The 17,126-nt window shown below is 43.6% G+C and overlaps 1 protein-coding gene across 18 annotated transcripts in view; it reads right to left on the reverse strand.

Annotated features, from left to right (window-relative positions):
* PPP6R3 (protein phosphatase 6 regulatory subunit 3) overlaps nt 1–17,126 on the reverse strand; it is a 141,744-nt gene that overhangs the window by 17,777 nt on the left and 106,841 nt on the right. For 7 of the 18 annotated variants that reach the window (XM_081797650.1, XM_081797641.1, XM_081797636.1 and 4 more), the window contains 4 exons: nt 12,131–12,217; nt 7,313–7,410; nt 5,671–5,725; nt 4,395–4,525 (listed from right to left, as the gene is read on the reverse strand). In XM_081797650.1, coding sequence (XP_081653776.1) covers nt 4,395–4,525; nt 5,671–5,725; nt 7,313–7,410; nt 12,131–12,217 — 371 coding nt within the window. The remainder of the gene's footprint in view (nt 1–4,394; nt 4,526–5,670; nt 5,726–7,312; nt 7,411–12,130; nt 12,218–17,126) is intronic. The other 11 variants (XM_081797646.1, XM_081797642.1, XM_081797640.1 and 8 more) reach the window with 4 other exon arrangements.

Raw genomic sequence — 17,126 nt, forward strand, 5'->3', positions numbered from 1 at the left:
TTTTCTTTTTCTTGACTTATTGTACTGGTGAGAAGCCCCAGCAACAATCCTGAAAAGCTGTGGTAAGAGCAAACATCTTTTGTCTTTTTCCCGATCTTTGGGGGAAATCATTCCGTTTTTACTGTGCTGCCAGCTGTAGATTTATTGTAGAAGCTTTAATCACGTTAAAGAAATTCTCTTCTGTCTCCAGTTTGCTAAGAATTCTTATCAGGTATAGATGTTGGATTCAGCCACATGCTTATTGATTGATTTTCAAATGTTAAACCAACTCATATTTCTGAAATAAACCTTCCTTGGTCATGATGTATTATTGTTGCATTTATTTACTAAAACCATATTATGAGAGTTTCTGCATCCACATTATGAGAATAACTGAGTCATTTTTCTTGTCATGGCAGCTTTGGTTATCAGGTCACATTGATGTGGCCTCACAGAATGACATGGGCACTATTCCCTTCTTTTCCATTTTCTAGAAGCTTTTATAAAGCTGGTCTAATTCCTGAAATGTTTGGTAGAATTCACCAGAGAAACCATCTGGGCCTGGAGTTTTTGTGTGTATGTGGGAAGTTTTAAACTAAAAATTCAACTTCTTTGGTAGATAAAGGACTATTTGGGGTTTTTTTCTTTTTGTTTTGAGTTTTGGTAGCCTGTGTCTTTCAAAGATTGTCTAAGTTGTTAGGTTTATTGGCACAGAGTTGTTTACAATATTCTCTTTTTATTCTTTTAGTACCAGCAGTGATGTCACCTGGCTCATTCCTGGGACGAGCCATTCCTTTTTCTCCTGACCATTCTGCCCAGAGGAGCATCAACTTCCTCAATCTTCTCAAAGAACAGCTTTTGACTGCAACCATTTCCTCCACTGTTGTTCTGTTTGCCCTTCATTCTGGTTTCTTGAGGTGGAAGCAAAGGTCACTGGTTTGAGAGGTTTCTGCTTTCTTAATATAAACAGTAAAAAAATGATCCTTTGAATACCCCCTTTGATTTCTTCTGTAACTCACTTGTTACTTAGTTTCCACATATTTGGAGGTTTTCTAGGGGCCTGTTACTGAGTTCTAATTTAATTTCACTGGTGTCAGAGAACATACTTTGTAGGACTTGAAACCTTTGGAATTTACTGAGATTGGCTTTATGGCCCGAATATGATCTCTCTTGGCATGAATATCTTGTGACCCTTGCAAACAGTGCCTGTCCTGCTGCTGCTGGGTGGGGAGCTTTGCAAATGTCCAGCAGCGTCACGAAAGCTGACAGTATTATGTGTTCTGGGTCTTGGCTGATTTCTGCCCATTATCCATCACCGGAGGAGGAGTGTTGGAGCACAGGACCAGAACTGTGGATTTGTCTACTTCTTTTGCAGTTTTCTCAGCTTTTGCTCCGTGTATTTTGAAGCTCTGTTATTAGGTACATAGGCATTTCAAAGTGTTATGTCTTCCTAAAGACCTGACCCTGTTATGACCCTTCCTTTACCCCTTTCCTCTGAAATCTGCTTTATTATTAAATAGGTAGATGTTCTACCTTTTCTTTTAACCTGTTTGTGTCTTTATATTTCAATTATTTCTCATAGGCAGCATATGTGAGACCTGATTTTTTATCCAATCTGACAATCTCTTCACTTTAACTGGGGTTTTGGGATCACTTATTTAATAGTATTCAATGATTCCTGATGGGGCTGCCTAGTTTTAATGCTATCGTACTGCTAGCTGTTTTCTGTGTGTCCCAGCTGCCTTTTATTTTTTTGCCCTCTTTTAGATAGTTTTTATGATTTAATTTCCTTTGTTGGCTTATTAACTATAATTTCTTGTTTTGTTGCTGAGTGATTGCCTTAGGGCCCACAATATACATCCATAACTTACCAGAGTCTATTCTCAAGTGAATCATACCCCAAAACTAGAAACCCAAATGTCCATCAGCAGGCAAATGAATAAACAAATTCACCCACTCGGTGAGTAGTACACGCATTCGATGGAACACTACTCAACCATAAAAAAAGAATGAACTACTGATACATCACCCAACATGAATGACTCTCAAAAATAATGTTAAGTGGAAGAAGCAACATTAAGTAGGTAATACGTAATTTGATTTATATAATACTTTAGAAAACACTAATCATTCTAAAGGAACAAAAAGCAGATGGGAGAAGGCAATATAAAAGGACAGGAGGAAACTTTTGCGGGTGATGGGTAAGTTCATAATCTTGATTGAGATGATGGTTTCATGGATGTATTCATGGATATATTCATATGTCCAAACTTATCACACTGTATAACTTATATAATTTATTATATGTCAATTATCCCTCAACAGAGCTGTTAAAAAATAATAAAAAGTTGCCTTTTCTCATCATCCTGTGTTCCTTCTGGGGATCAACTGTCACGTCCTTCAGATACTGTCTTCACCACCATACTTCCCCCTACACTCTCTACAAACAGTGCCGCAATGCTGTAACAACGTGTGAGGACAGTCTGCCCCCAGAGCATAGATGGCAGTAGGCAATGGCCATTTAGTGAATTCACTCAACATGAGGACCAAAATTTCATAGCAAATGGTGACAAACAAGTCTGACTGGGGCTTTATCTTAAAAAAAAAATTAAATTAAAAAAAATCGTCACGAAGGTATTTGTCTCTTGCTTCCTGCTCCTGCAGCTGCAGCTACCTTGTGATTACAATGTGCAGAAGATGGGGGGCGCCTGGGTGGCTCAGATGGTTAAGCGTCTGCCTTCAGCTCGGGTCATGATCCCGAGGTCCTAGGATTGAGTCCCACATCGGGCTCCCGGCTCAGCGGGGAGCCTGCTTCTCCCTCTAACCCTCTCCCCTCTCATGCTGTTTCTCTCTCGCTCGCTCTCTAAAAAATAAATAAAATATTTAAAAAAAAAAAAAAAAGATGGAAAAGTGGGCATAAAAAAAGCTAGGTTTAATGACCTTCAACAGCTGTGGATCATGAGACAAGTACACTTTCCCTGGTTTGAGCCACAGCTGGGTCTTCTGTAACCTAAAGCAAGAAGCCTTCCTAAGAAACACGACATAACCGCTGGGCACGCAGAGAACAGGCAGGTGATGTTGGCATGCTCTGTTCCCCAAGAGGAATAAATGGCCAGGGGACAGGGGCCGGGAGGGAGTTTGACTTCCACTGTATATCCTGTTTTCTCTGAATGGTATGCCATGTGGAAACATTACTTATTAAAAATAAAAAAAAATAAAAATGAAGGTTCAGCTGCTATTCTCTCAACTACGAAGGTTCTAGTAATGGATACTCAGATAACAAGAACTCCCTGTGTACTGAAGCAAAAATGTATATAGGTTCTTGGGCTAGAGTAACTTCAACAAATTAGAGAGGAAGAAAAATTAAAAAACCAACTGGACTGATCCCAAAGGAGACAGGACTCTGTCTCCCCAAGTTAGATTAACTTTTAGAAACAACTTTTCTGGGGCGCCTGGGTGGCTCAGTCGTTGGGCGTCTGCCTTCGGCTCAGGTCATGATCCCAGGGTCCTGGGATCGAGCCCCGCATCGGGCTCCCTGCTCGGTGAGAAGCCTGCTTCTCCCTCTCCCGCTCCCCCTGCTTGTGTTCCCTCTCTCGCTGTGTCTCTCTCTGTTAAATAAATAAAATCTTTAAAAAAAAAAAAAAAAAAGAAACAACTTTTCTCTGGGCGTCTGGGTGGCTCAGTCGTTAGGCATCTGCCTTCGGCTCGGGTCATGATCCCAGGGTCCTGGGATCAAGCGCTGCATCAGGCTCCCTGCTTGGCAGGAAGCCTGCTTCTCCTTCTCCCTCTCCCACTCCCGCTCCCCCTGCTTGTATTCCCTCTCTCGCTGTGTCTCTCTCTGTCAAATAAATAAACATAATCTTTAAAAAAAAAACAAAACAACTTTTCTCTTTCTTGGGGAAACTTTTAGTCTTTCATAGGAAACAATACATAACTCAGCTGCTGCCATTTGTTCCTGGTAAGGGAACATCTACTCAGAGCACTTTATACTACATTGCTCAGCAACACCTCCCATTCAGAAGAGGCTGTGTCCTGCCGCTTTATGAACTATCTAAACACTTCCAGCATTTTCAAGTTCATCACCTTCACTCATCCACATCCTGTCACACTGCAGACAGGAGTACGGTACCACCTCACATCAGCTAACAAGGGCATTTCTTTCTCTCTCTTTACGTAGGCTCCACACCCAGTGCAGAGCCCAATGTGGGACTCAAACTCACAACCATGGGATCAAGACCTGAGCGCTCAACTGACTGAGCTACCCAGGTGCCCCAAAACAAGGGTATTTCTGATCATGACAGAAGCACTGGTCTCTAGGTCACATATATACATCTGCACAGGATACAGTATATGTCTCCTAACCATCATTTACTTTATGCACTGGGTATTACTGCTACTGTAACACACTCTTTCACCTGGATCGTCTTTGGGATTCTGGTGTAAAGGCAATGTGCTTTTCCTCCCAGATGTCTTCCTCATCAGAGCCACCATCATCAAACTGCTGTATTCTCTCCTTACAACATGCTTCAAACAAGGCAATATTTCCCTAAATAAAAACAAGTGAGAGAAAAAGAACAAAACAAACTTAAAAATCAAGTTATTTCCTCCAAAAGTTACCGATATAAATTGTGTTTTTCATTTCCTTTTTCTTTTTTGAAGATTTATTTTAGAGAGCGAGTGCACACACACAAGTGGGGGGAAGGACAGAGGGAGAGGGGGAGAATCTCAAGCAGACTCGCCACAGAGCGTGGAGCCCAATGCAGGGCTTGATATCACAACCCTAAGATCATGACCTGAGCTGAAATCAAGTCGGATGCTTAACTGACTGAGCCACCCAGATGCCCCCTTCATTTCCTTTTAAAGACAGTGCCTAATATACACCAAAATAAGATGTAAAAGCATCTAATGTCAGCTTTTATGTAACAGAGTTCCCCCAAAAAGAATGGATTCAAAACTTCAAAGACGCTCCCCCCAAAAGATTGGATTCAAAAGGCCCATATAGGAGTCTACACTGTCATCACGGACTCGCTCTCATCTGGTAAAGCACTGGGTTACTTCCGAGAGCTTCCCTGCCCCACCACCTGAGATACAGTCCCACATCTGCCCTAATAGGAAAGCAACCTACATCTCCTCTGCTTTTACCAGTCCGGCTCTGCAGTGATGAGTGTCAACAGTGCAATCAGGAGTTTCCACCTTATCACATCAGCAAATAAACCAGTGGTCTCTCATGTTAATTAACATAAAAATCAAGACTGTGCCCACTCAAATAACACTAATCCCACATCACCTGCTAACGGGGCTGACCTGGTGTCTGAGCCCTGCCTAGGGATGACAAGCTGGCCCTGATCTAGCCCAAGTTTTTCTCCTGGTGACATACAGCTGAAGTAAAAGGCGGCTGGCTGGACCCAAACTGCAGTATTTGAAGCTACATGTCTACATTGCAATCACAAGTGACCCGGGTTTTCTCAGCCCTGCCATATCTTAAACCATGGTTGCAAACTCACACCCACAGGGAGCATGAAGGTCATGTGAGTTGGTGAAGTAATACCAGCCTAAGATGAAGTTTCCTGGAGCTCTCGGAGAGGGTCCCGGCGCATGCGGCATCTGTATGCATACTCTGATGGATCCCAGCTCCCCCTGGTCCACCCCTCATATACCTTGTTGCTCATGAGACGAAGCATTAATACTTACACTTTCATTTGTATTCAGAGTAAAGTTGATGTCTGATACCCGATCAAAAGAAACACTGTAAACAAAATATAAGTATAGGAATAGTTAATTACCTATAGACTAACAGAAACTATTCACAAAACATTTCAAATTTAAAATATTCACACTATCATTTAAAATCTCCACAAGCAAAACAAAAACCTGCTTGCATTAAATGATGCTTCTTTCCTTGGTATTAAGGAACTCATACAGGGTGGAAAGGCAGGCAGGGAGGCCTTTAAGACAGAATAAACACACCCTTGAAGCCTTCCTATAAAAGATTTTTAACATCCACGGTAACAACCATGGTTCCCTGGGCCATACTTACTTGGCCAAGAAATAGGCTATTAGCAAAGAAGAAATAAGTCAAAAACATAAAAAAGTACCCAAGAGCTGTCAGACACTGAACTTTCTCCAGGGATGGCCAAATTTATACACAGAATAGACTTCCCCCAAATCCTATAATATGGCATAATCAGGAAGAAAGGAGGGGTAAAAACTCCTAGCCCATGAACGCTAACTTTGTAAGTATAATTCTTACAAGATCTGTTCTAATCAATCATTATTCCAAGCACCCAATATAAATTTTAAAGAGACGGATTCCTAACTAGTAACATTTACTGAGCGTGGAGATAGGGGAGCCTGCAGGCTCTGGTGTGAGTGCCTCTGGCGCACAGACATAAAACACCACGTGGACAGTCCTTGTTCTTTTTGGATCTAAACAAGCTGATTCTTAGGGCAGCCAACAGCCTTTAACCCTTACTCTGCTTACAGTGAAGCCTCCATCCACCGCGCTCACACAGCAAGTCGCACAGTACAATCGGGGCTTCTCACGTGCTAGAAACTACCCCTGGTGATAGGAGACAGCACCGCCGGCTGGCGCTCAACTGCGAGCAAGGAGCCACACACGCACCGGGTGCTGACGAGCACCATCGGGCACTGCCCCGTGAGAGAAGCCATCTGATATTCAAGTCTGTCCTCAGTGAGCTAGAATACCCCCTCGTAAATACTTTATGCATAAATACCTCTCCTTTCCTGAGGCCAGATGCTAGGCCATTTGTTTTCATTGCTGTGGACCACCCACAACGTTTTTCATTCATTAATTTGGTATAGTACCAATCATCCCCATCTCGCCGCTCCTCTTCCCCCGCCTGCAGAACGAGTGGCCTGACTGCCTTCCCAACACCCAACCCTCCCTTACGGTGGGTCAACCAGAGAAGCCACATGGGGAGCTGCTCCTGCCACAACAGGATCCCAGCTGCTGGTGGGAGGGAACCACCAACTACAGCAGGGACTTGCTACTCTGCGTCACGCTAACCAGCACGACAATGGAAAGGGGCAGAGCAGCGATTCCAGTTCCCGGGAGAAGCTCAGTCTAAGTATGAACAAGCTTCTGTGAGAGGCCACGCCCAGCGGCAGCCCCTCTGAGCGGGAGTGATGCTCTCATCCCTTCCTGTCCTCTGGCTGCTTCAGTGCCCGACAGGCCAGAGCTATAGGGACACCTGGGAGGACAGGCTCCTCTCAATACATGAATGTGGAAGAGTGCCCAGAGCCCAGGAGAATCACAACGTGTCTCACGAGAAGCAGGAGTGCATGAGAGAGGGAAACATGAAAATATACTCACTTGCCAATGTCATCTTGATCTGCAAACTTCTCATCGTTGAAGCCAAACTGGTCAATAAAATTGGACGTCATTTGTTGCATCTGATAATCAGAAAAGGCCTGGCAACCCCAGGACCAGTGACAGTGATATAATGATTCTAATGACATTCTACATACTATTTGCCCATTTGTGTTCCAGAAACCATCTTATTTATTACAGCCTTAGGGCTTAAAAAGTTGGTGTGTTTTTCTAAGAAAAAAAAAAAAAAATCAAATAATTTCAGACACAATTTACCCAAAAAGGGAAATGTTTGGAATTTGGCCCACAAGTCATTCTAATGCACATGTCACTATAAGCAATGTTAAGTGACCACTCTGTCCTCTATTGAGAATTATCTTTAGAGAGAGGTCTGGGTTAAGTCTTGTTCAAAGAGGTGATCAAGTGACACATGACAGTCTGAAATTATAAGATGTATCAATCACCTCTGGACACAACCAACCTTAACCTAAGATCCAGTAAGTGGTGACCACCCGACCTCCCTCTGTATGTCCCACCCCCAATCCACTACAGTAACATCGCACCAGAGGTCAAACAACTAAGAATCACAATCAGAATCCTACAACACAAAGTTCAGAAACACTTCATTTTCTTAAAAAAAAGACTTCTGTCTCAGAGGCTGGGAAGAGTATGAAAGTAATTTCTACCCTACCTACCTTAGAGAGAGAGGACAAAGTGTTAACACTGATCCGACATCACTCTGAGAAGCCTACAACTGTAAGATCCATAGAGGAACCTGTTCTGTCTCCTACGCCATTTCTAGAGAGCACCAGGCTCATTTGGGTTTTCTTAGGTGAGAAATGGGGGAATGTTAAAATGGACTTCACAAAAATGTTGATCTTCTGATTTAAAACAAGCAGGCCCAGTGGAGCAAGAGAGATGCGCGAATGTGTTGTACATTATCAGTCAGGAGTGAAGGACAATGAAGATAAGCAAGTGCCACTCCTCATTCTACCCCAAACAATAAATACAGAGGCAAATAAACAACAATATGTGTGCTGTCTTGTGGACAGAGCTCTGGACAGATGAGAAAGCTTTTTCCTCCAGGTGAGCCCCATACCAGGGGCATGAGCAGTAGCTGGTGGCTGAACTAAAGACATCAACCTGAGGCCACTTGCTGGGATGGAGGCAGCTACAACTGAGTGAAACCGAATCCTCCTTGGTTCTCCTTTTGAGCACAGCCCACAGATCCCACCCTGCAGACATCTGCTGCAAAAATGCCTCTACCATTAATTCCTGTTTACTCATTCTGGTGGCAGGGAATTATGGCATGGATAATCCAAATTGAAGATGATTAAAAAATAAACCTTATATTTGGCTTTGGAAGGCATCTCTTCCTTAGGTCTGAAAAAAGTGGTATCTAGTTTACTCAGAACCTAAAACCTCACTTTTTTCTAACTCGAGAGCCCCACCGCTCCTCTGCTCACTCGCACACTTCCATGCCATCCCCTTTCCTGCCCACAGAGGGGATACTGTCTGAACATGGGGGCCGGGGGGCCAGCCTCACAGGAGCGCACTTGGTAAGGCACACCAAGGCTGAGCCAGGGGAGAACTGGTGGACGGAGAAAGGCAGGGACAAGTTCTGCCAGGCAGGGCTGAGTCTTGGACATATGAATGAAAAATATGGTATGCAGTACTCATATTCATAAAAACCAACAAGAAAGAAGCCAATTCCTCTGAATTGCATCTTTATCTTTTATAAGGTAAAATGGTAAAACCACCTTCATGGTTAAGAATCATGAAATCATTCTTCTGAGCAAGCGGCATAAGCCAGGCTCTCAGTTTATTTACAATTAGAAACTTGGTCACACAAGGGAAAATGTCCCTCCCCAGTTGTTCCGTTTGATCCTTTTTTTCCCTTTTACTTTTTTTGTGACACTGGTTATTTGTATTATGAATCTTTTTGGGTACAAAAGGAAAGAAATGTTCCCAAAAGCGTTTCTTTAAATGCTTCATAAAGAGCATGCAAATACTAAATACATTATAAATGTATACATGTGAATACACATACTTACGTTGTCTGTCTCTCTATCTATTCATTCATCTACCTAGGGAGATAAAGCCACTGACAGACCCAAGTAACTTCCATGCAGTAACTCAGAGGAAAAAGAAAAACAACAAACTGTAGTCCTCATTTGTTCTAAGTCTATTACAGCTTCTAGGAAGATACAAGCTAGCAAAGAACTTCAGGTTTCAAATACAATTTTTACTAATAAAGCTATCAGAGCTTCCAAAAGCCACATCCGTGAAGACCGTTACCGTATTATATTTAAAGCTATAGAAAAAGTACTCTAGACATGGAGAAATCCAAGTCTGGAAAGCACCATATGGCTGTGTAATATTAAAAACTTCATTACTAAGAAAAAACCCCAAAACCCACACTTCCTAGAACTATCAGCCTGGCCAAAGCCAGGGACTGTTCAAGTCACTGACAAGTGAGAGCCTACCGCTTTATTAAGCAAATCTCTTTGGAGGTGCCCCATCTCATGTGACTGCCTGTGAACAAGCCTGCTTGGATGGGGGAGTGGGAGGCAGCCAATCAGGCCTCTGGAGCCCGTCTGCAGCAGTCAGCCCTAATTCTCCAGATCCGGCAAGAGGAAGACCTCCTCACCCTCCACACCTCTTTCAGACAGAATCAGAAGGAAAGAGTCAAACACTAGAGGTGAGGAAACCAGAAGGGAAAGAAGACAAAACCAAATGGGTCAAGGGGCACAAAAGCTGTGAGGCATTCCCTGAGCCAAATACGGCCCACGGCCCCATGTCAAACATGGTGACATGATCAGGCAACCTTGTTAAATGACCTGTCCTAAGTCTCTACACTCAGGACTTTACCAATATGAGACCTAACTTCAAATGTTAATGAGAAACTGTAATGGATATATATATAAACTAATATTCTAATTATAATGGAGACCACCATAAAATTCTTAAACTTGTCTTTTCAAATTAAAAAAAAAAAAAGTGGAATACGTTTGGAAATGTATTTCTTATTTGCAAAATGATCCATGACTGATTTATAGCTTTACTAGAGGCCTGTCCAGCAGCAAGGACTGAGTTTTCCTACTTCGGAGGGCTCCACAAAGCGAATGACCGCCACAGGACAGCAGGCTGCCGAGGGCTCTGCCAGTGTGACACTTCTGTGATGGGGACAGCCACACGTGCACGTCGGCAGTCAGTCAACCCCCAAAAAACGCCAGAAAAATGTCTCCCCACAACAGCCATGGAATAAAACTGCACGAGAAGGGAACCCCACCTTCCAGGTAACTAAACATTACCACTCCTAGACTAAATCAGCCACCCAAAGTTCCAAAGTTATTGGCTTATTTACAAATAGGTGTTAGGGCATTCTTTTCTTAAAGCAATTTCAACAGGTTCAGAATCACCTTGATAACTTACATTTTATAGCCCCGAGCTTCACCTCCGGGGTGGAGCAGTGTGCAGCGCCGGAGTTCATGCCAGGCCCAGCAGACTATTTCAATACTCTCCAGGTGCTTCAGTGGGGCAGAAAGGCTAGGGTCGAAGTGCTTCCTGGGCTAAAACCAGAGAACTATGGGGCCTCGTCCTGTAGGCACGAGGACTCACAATGAGCCAGGTGGGCAACCCGGGTGGCCAGTGCTGCCCAACAGCAAGCCAAGGCAAGAGGACGGCAGCAAGGAAGAAGGCCATGCTGCTCAACATCTCCCTCTCTGGGCTAGTTGCTCCCTGCCCCTAATCCCAGGAGGTGAGCTCCCGAAGGGCAGCAATGTCAAGAACCAATGGAGAAGCCAATGAAGTGCTAAGAACCACTTCAGACCTGTCCTGAAAACATGAATGTTAAACTGACTTAGTATCAAAACCAAGCAGTTGCTTAGGCTCAACCTTTACCAGAGTACGACAGCCTATTTGGATGCCAAAAAGACGGGTCAGCAGAGTCATCAGAAGCTTCACCTTGGCCCTGGCAAGAGATGAGCCTTAAAGACTGAGAAAAAAGAAGCCAAGCAAACAGTCAGTGCTGGGTGGGAAGGGGACATCAGTCATATTGCCGCACCAGAGAAGCTGACATGCCAAGATCTGGTCCCAACTGAGGATGATTTCTCCACATGAAGAGCTGGTAAACTGAACGAGGGGCTTCTACTATAGAAGCCCAAATCCAACACCCAGTCAAGATCGCGAAATCATCGGTCGCCTCCCCAGGAACCACCAATGAGTGATGGATAAATCAGTGCATGTATTTTTATATCGTTTTCTCCCCCACAAAAAGTATAAGCAGCTAATAAATGGAGATAAATGTGAGGTAGGAGGGTAGGGTGGCAATGAATTACTTCAACTGAAACTTCATTTAGGAGTCACTATAAAAGACCTTAAAGATATTAGGAACATGTAAGCCATCTAGTTCAGAGATTTTTTTGAAAGTTACTTTTACTGACATTAAAAGTGTTACTCCCATTATTCTTACCCACAGGTCTCCACTATAGGAATCTTTAAGCGGAAACACAACTACTGCACAGGTCTGCATAACGAGCACGTCTGAGACACTTGCAAAACCATTCCGTTCATTCAAATCTGGAAGTTTACCCGACCCAGCATTGTTGTTATCAGGTACGAAACATTTCCTGGAAATACAATCAGTACAAATGCTCCTCTCATATACCCAACAGTTCCTATTGTGAACGCTCTGCCTAACTAGTAAGGAGCCCCAAATCACATCCTGTGTGTAACCTGCCTCTGAAGTGAACCCAGAGATGGCAACAAGACGAAGCATTTAAAATAAAAACAAAAAGCAAAGCTTTAGGCATGACTCACTTGCTGCAAAGAAGAATCCTGTGAGAAACCCGTTTCTTTAAAGTCAATTTCATCATCACTGGATGAATGAATATGGCAGGTTGTAACCTATATGCATAAAAATGTAAAAAACTATTTAACAGAAAAGTTTTGGACATTTGTATCAGCATTTAAATGGAAAAATCACATTTAGTTTTACTCTCAATGTGTAACAACAGCAAGAACAAAAGTAAGTTAACAGTTAAGTTGTAAAATCCACCCAAATAATTCAAATGCCCACTTCACTCAATCAGATGGTCAGGTTACCTGTCCCTTTGTTGCCCGTCTGTATTTTTGTCTCATTACTGATACCACCAGAAAACAGGTAAGATGTTAGTTACTCCATTTAAGTCATTTTAACAATTATCTCCAATTATTAATGTTTACAAAGGGAAGGTAGAAGGAATGGCTCAGATAAAATATAATTTGTAAGTGCCCAGCTTGAAGGGTAAAACTGCAATCCTCAGGGGTTACTAATGAGCCACCGGGAAGGGCAGGTTTAAATACAGCATTTCACTTTAACTTCTTGCAATGCCTGTCCACTCTAAGAAAAACACTGTCCATAAGCACTAAATGTGACTCCGAGTCAGTAGTACCCTGCTCCTAAGAAGACCCCAAATCTTCTGCCCCTCAAAACGTAGCCCCTGCCCTCAAGACTGACAACCAACTCACAGTACTTAAACAAGAACACAAACATGAACTGCTCACCAATTCATGGTAAGTGACTTTTTTATTAGTTCATAAGTGACACACAGTATTGGGGAAATGTATTAATAATTAGAAACGAAGACATACAAATGACTCGGCAGAGGACAAGTAACAGCCGGTGCTATATATGAAATGACAGATAGGAACAGTCTATAAAATTCTAACACAAGCAACTGTACTTCTGAGGGTAACTTACACTGCATTTCCTGAGTCCTTCACCCTTTACTTTTTACAGAAAGTGTAACCAGCAGAGAGCACAGTTATCGGGGGAAGACATGAGCAGCCGGGACCTGCCAACCCTTGAAGCTGTGCCTAATAGCCTGGAGCTCCAGAAATTGGCCTGGTTTGCTTTGTGATGTTCCAACATCTGGTTCAAGAAACCCAGAGTAGAATCCAAACAGGTCTGCATGTGGTATGGCTGACAAAATTCTGAATACATCACTCCCTGAATAAAATCACCCTCTTTTTCCTTTGACCATCTTTGGTAAAGATACTATACCAAGTGACTAACCCAGTGTTTCTAATTAATTCTTTCTTCATCCTCCCTGAAGTAGAGACAGAGCATTCACACTCTGATTCTGAAACTGGCCTGATAAAGTCAAAGGCAGGATTTGAGATCAATGAAGGGAGCCTGCTTGGGTCAATCGTAGCTTTAGCAAGTGAGTGTGGAAAGCTGTGCGGCGGGGCGGGGGGCGGGGCGTTCCAGGAAAGCCTGGCCAGAGCGTGGAAGGGAGGGGGTAGAAAACTGCTCAGTCATGGCAGCTGGCACCTGGCAGGAGGACTGCAACCAAGCGCAGGTCAAGCATTCTACTACGGTGCATTTAGAGGAACTCCGGCTACTCGGGGGGCAAGTTAGCGCAGGAATTGTATTAACCAGTATATGTTTTAGGAGTGCAACCCCATGACAGGGTGCAGAATTACAAGACAACTCAAAGAGCAAGCTAGGTCAACTAAACAAGAGAGAACAACAACAACAGCATCAACAACAACAAAGACTTGGCTACTCCCAGCACGTCTTGTTGTCCAAGTTCAAACAAGATGCATGTTTCCTCATTGATAGTTTTACTCTTTGCTACAAAATGAATCAGTTCATTAATGAAAGGTGAGTAAGAAACTAGTTTTTGGTGAGCAACTACTATGTGCCAGACAGTCTGACCTCTTTTCACATATTCTCCATAACTTGTATCCTCAAAACAATTCTGAGAGGTATTTAAAATAATTTTTTCGGGGCGCCCAGGTGGCTCAGTCGTTAAGCATCTGCCTTCGGCTCAGGTCATGATCCCAGGGTCCTGGGATCGAGCCCCGCATCGGACTCCCTGCTCAGCGGGAAGCCTGCTTCTCCCTCTCTCACTCCCCCTGCTCGTGTTCCTTCTCTCTCTCTCTCTGTCAAATAAATAAAATCTTTGAAAAGAATACTTTTTTCTCCAAAAAGAAAGTTTTAGAAAGTTATTAATAACACAATATATGCATACTTCTGCATTTATGTACTGAAAGATGTGGTGATTCTGATTCTACCCACACCATACCTGGTCTGAAACCGTTACTAATAAAACAGGCTACAAAGATGACTGAATCCACCAAACCCCCAGCGGGGAGGGGGACTTGCTAACTGGAACCCCACTTAGTCCATCACACAGATGCAGCCACCAGAGTCCCCAGCAGAAACTTCCAAACACACCTTCTGAGGCATCTTCATCTCAGCAGATGCCCCTTGTTTTCTCCTTCTTCCTCAGCTAAAATTGGCCTTCTGGTTTCTTCTGTCCCCGCCCACCCCCATTCACTCCACTGTCAAAACATCACCTAAAAGCCCATCACTTTGCATCACCCTTACCACCTCTCTCCAGTGCAAGCCACCACCATCTCTTGTCTGGCAGCCAACCGGTCTCCCTGGTGTGATCTCTTGCCCCACTACAGTCTATTCCCAATCCAGCAGCCGTAACGATCTTTTAAAATGTCCATCACGGGGCACGTGGGTGGCTCAGTCGGTTAAGCACCTGCCTTCCGCTCAGGTCATGATCCCAGGGTTCTGGGATTGAGCCCCGCATCGGGCTCTCTGCTCGGCGGGAAGCCTGCTTCTCCCTCCCCCACTCCCCCGGCTTGTGTTCCCTCTCTCGCTCTCTCTCTCTCTGTCAAATAAATAAAAATAAATCTTTAAAAATAAATAAATAAATAAAATGTCCATCAGATTATGTCCCTTCTCAATTCCATACCTAATGGCTTTTCATCTCACTAAGGTTACAAACCAAGGGGCCTGTGTGGAGTAAAAGCAGTATGAGATCTGGCCTGCAGAGCCCCTCGGACCTCACATCCCGTTCTCTCCCTCTGGACAACACACCAGCTTCTGCACTAGCTCTTCTTTCACTTCGCTCAAGCCTCTACACAAATGTGACCTTCTCAAGGAGGTTTTCCTAGACTGCCTAATCCTAAATTGCACTTCCACCCAAAACAAACCCCGGCTCCCTTCCCTGGAGTTCATCCGTTTCCACCGAGGCAGGGATTTTTACCAATCAAGTTTACTACAATGGCTTCAGTGCCTGGCACACAGTAGTCACTCAAATACTTACAGCATTAGTGAATCCCAACACACCACCGAATAAGAACACAGTCTTAACTGTCAAACAAGTAACAAGTACGTAAGAACACTCTGACCAAGCCACATGTGTTCTAAGTAAACTCTTGATGCTTCAGTGACTAAAAGCTTTCAAGACAGTGAGCTTCTTTCATAATAAAATTTCAGTTTTATTAACTGTTGTTACAGGAAAAGCAAGTGAGTGTTTTCATCTTGGCTGACTGGCTTACTACAAAGATCATAAGCATGACTGGAACGTTAATCTAAGTGAAATGTGGAAGTCACAGACTCTTCCTCCGGGCTACGGCGGGGTCCTGCTGTGGGCCCCTGGCATCTACATGACCAGCGCTGGCTAGAAACACAAACTCTGGGAGGTTCTACTCCAACCTGCTGGATCTGTAGGCAATTCACAACTGCACATGTGTATCATTCTCCACAGCCGCCCTGGACAAGCTCATCAGTGATGAGAAAGAAGCACCAATACTTCAGAAGAAAACATTCTCCCCCATGGAAAGGAAGGCAGAGAACGAAGCAAACTCAGCCTTCCATAGTCAGGACCAATACATCTATGTTACCTAGATATACTAGGTCTAAATGTTTACCCATTTTTACCAACAGACCCACAAAGAGGTCTCTGGATGTAAGTAATATACCAAATTTCATTCATAATAAAACTCCCAACATAAAAACATAACAATCTATGAGTCCACTGTGTATATACTTGGGTGTGATTAGGTCAACAGATTGAGGGACTTCAAAGACCTCAGAGAGAGGGTAATTCAAATGCTGCCCCAGAAGTGGTAAGAGCTTGGGACTGACACAGGTTTTCCTGCATCAGTGAGCAGACCTCAGGCCCACAGCCAGTAGCACAGTAAGTGTCTGGTGCATTAATGAACGAATCCTTGTTGTGGCTAGAACGTAAGAATAGGCCAGGGCCATGTAACAAGGTATAACCCAAACATCTGGTGCTGAACTACAAGTGACTCAAGTCCTATAAATATACTGGAAAGGACTCTCAGAGAGGTATCAGAGCCATCATAAAACCAACTAATAAGTCAAGGCATCAAGACGGGGGATCTAATCTAATCTATTTGGGGAGGGGACGGGGACTAAGCAATCTATTACTCAACTGCCAATTTTAGGAATGGCTTTTACTTAGACTTCATGCTCCATGAAGTGTGAAACTCCCATTCTGTAGCACATTTTTGCAAGGGCAAGACCCACTGCATTTATCAAGCTGGGTTTATAATACTCACTGGAACATGGTCTCTAACCCCCACTAGGATATAATCTGAAACATTCTGGGCACAAAAGGGGAGAGCCTGAAGGCTGCAGTGAACGTCTCCGTTGTGGCTTAGGATGCTTAAGCATCCTCAAAAACCTGGAACGTGTGTATCCCTAAAAATACGAAACAAAGCAAAATTCCCTCCTGGAAGGCCTTAAAACTAAAGGGAGGTGGTATTTAAGTACTGGGCATGTGGGATCAAGGAACTGAACAGGTCATGAGACATCAACCTGAAAGTCCCAATGGACAATAAAATTACAGAGTGGGGCTAACTCAACATGGGATATGAGCAGTATCACCAGAGCTCTAGAAGTCTGACTACTACTAGCAAAAGAGAACTAAGCTGCCACTAGTGATAGGTGGGCCCAGGATAATTTTCCCTTCCACACAGGTGTAAAAATCTAGATGTTAGATGT

The sequence above is a fragment of the Leptonychotes weddellii genome, chromosome 11 (assembly GCF_054177405.1).
Source record: "Leptonychotes weddellii isolate Sample4059 chromosome 11, ASM5417740v2, whole genome shotgun sequence".
Classification (NCBI taxonomy): Eukaryota; Metazoa; Chordata; class Mammalia; order Carnivora; family Phocidae; genus Leptonychotes; species Leptonychotes weddellii.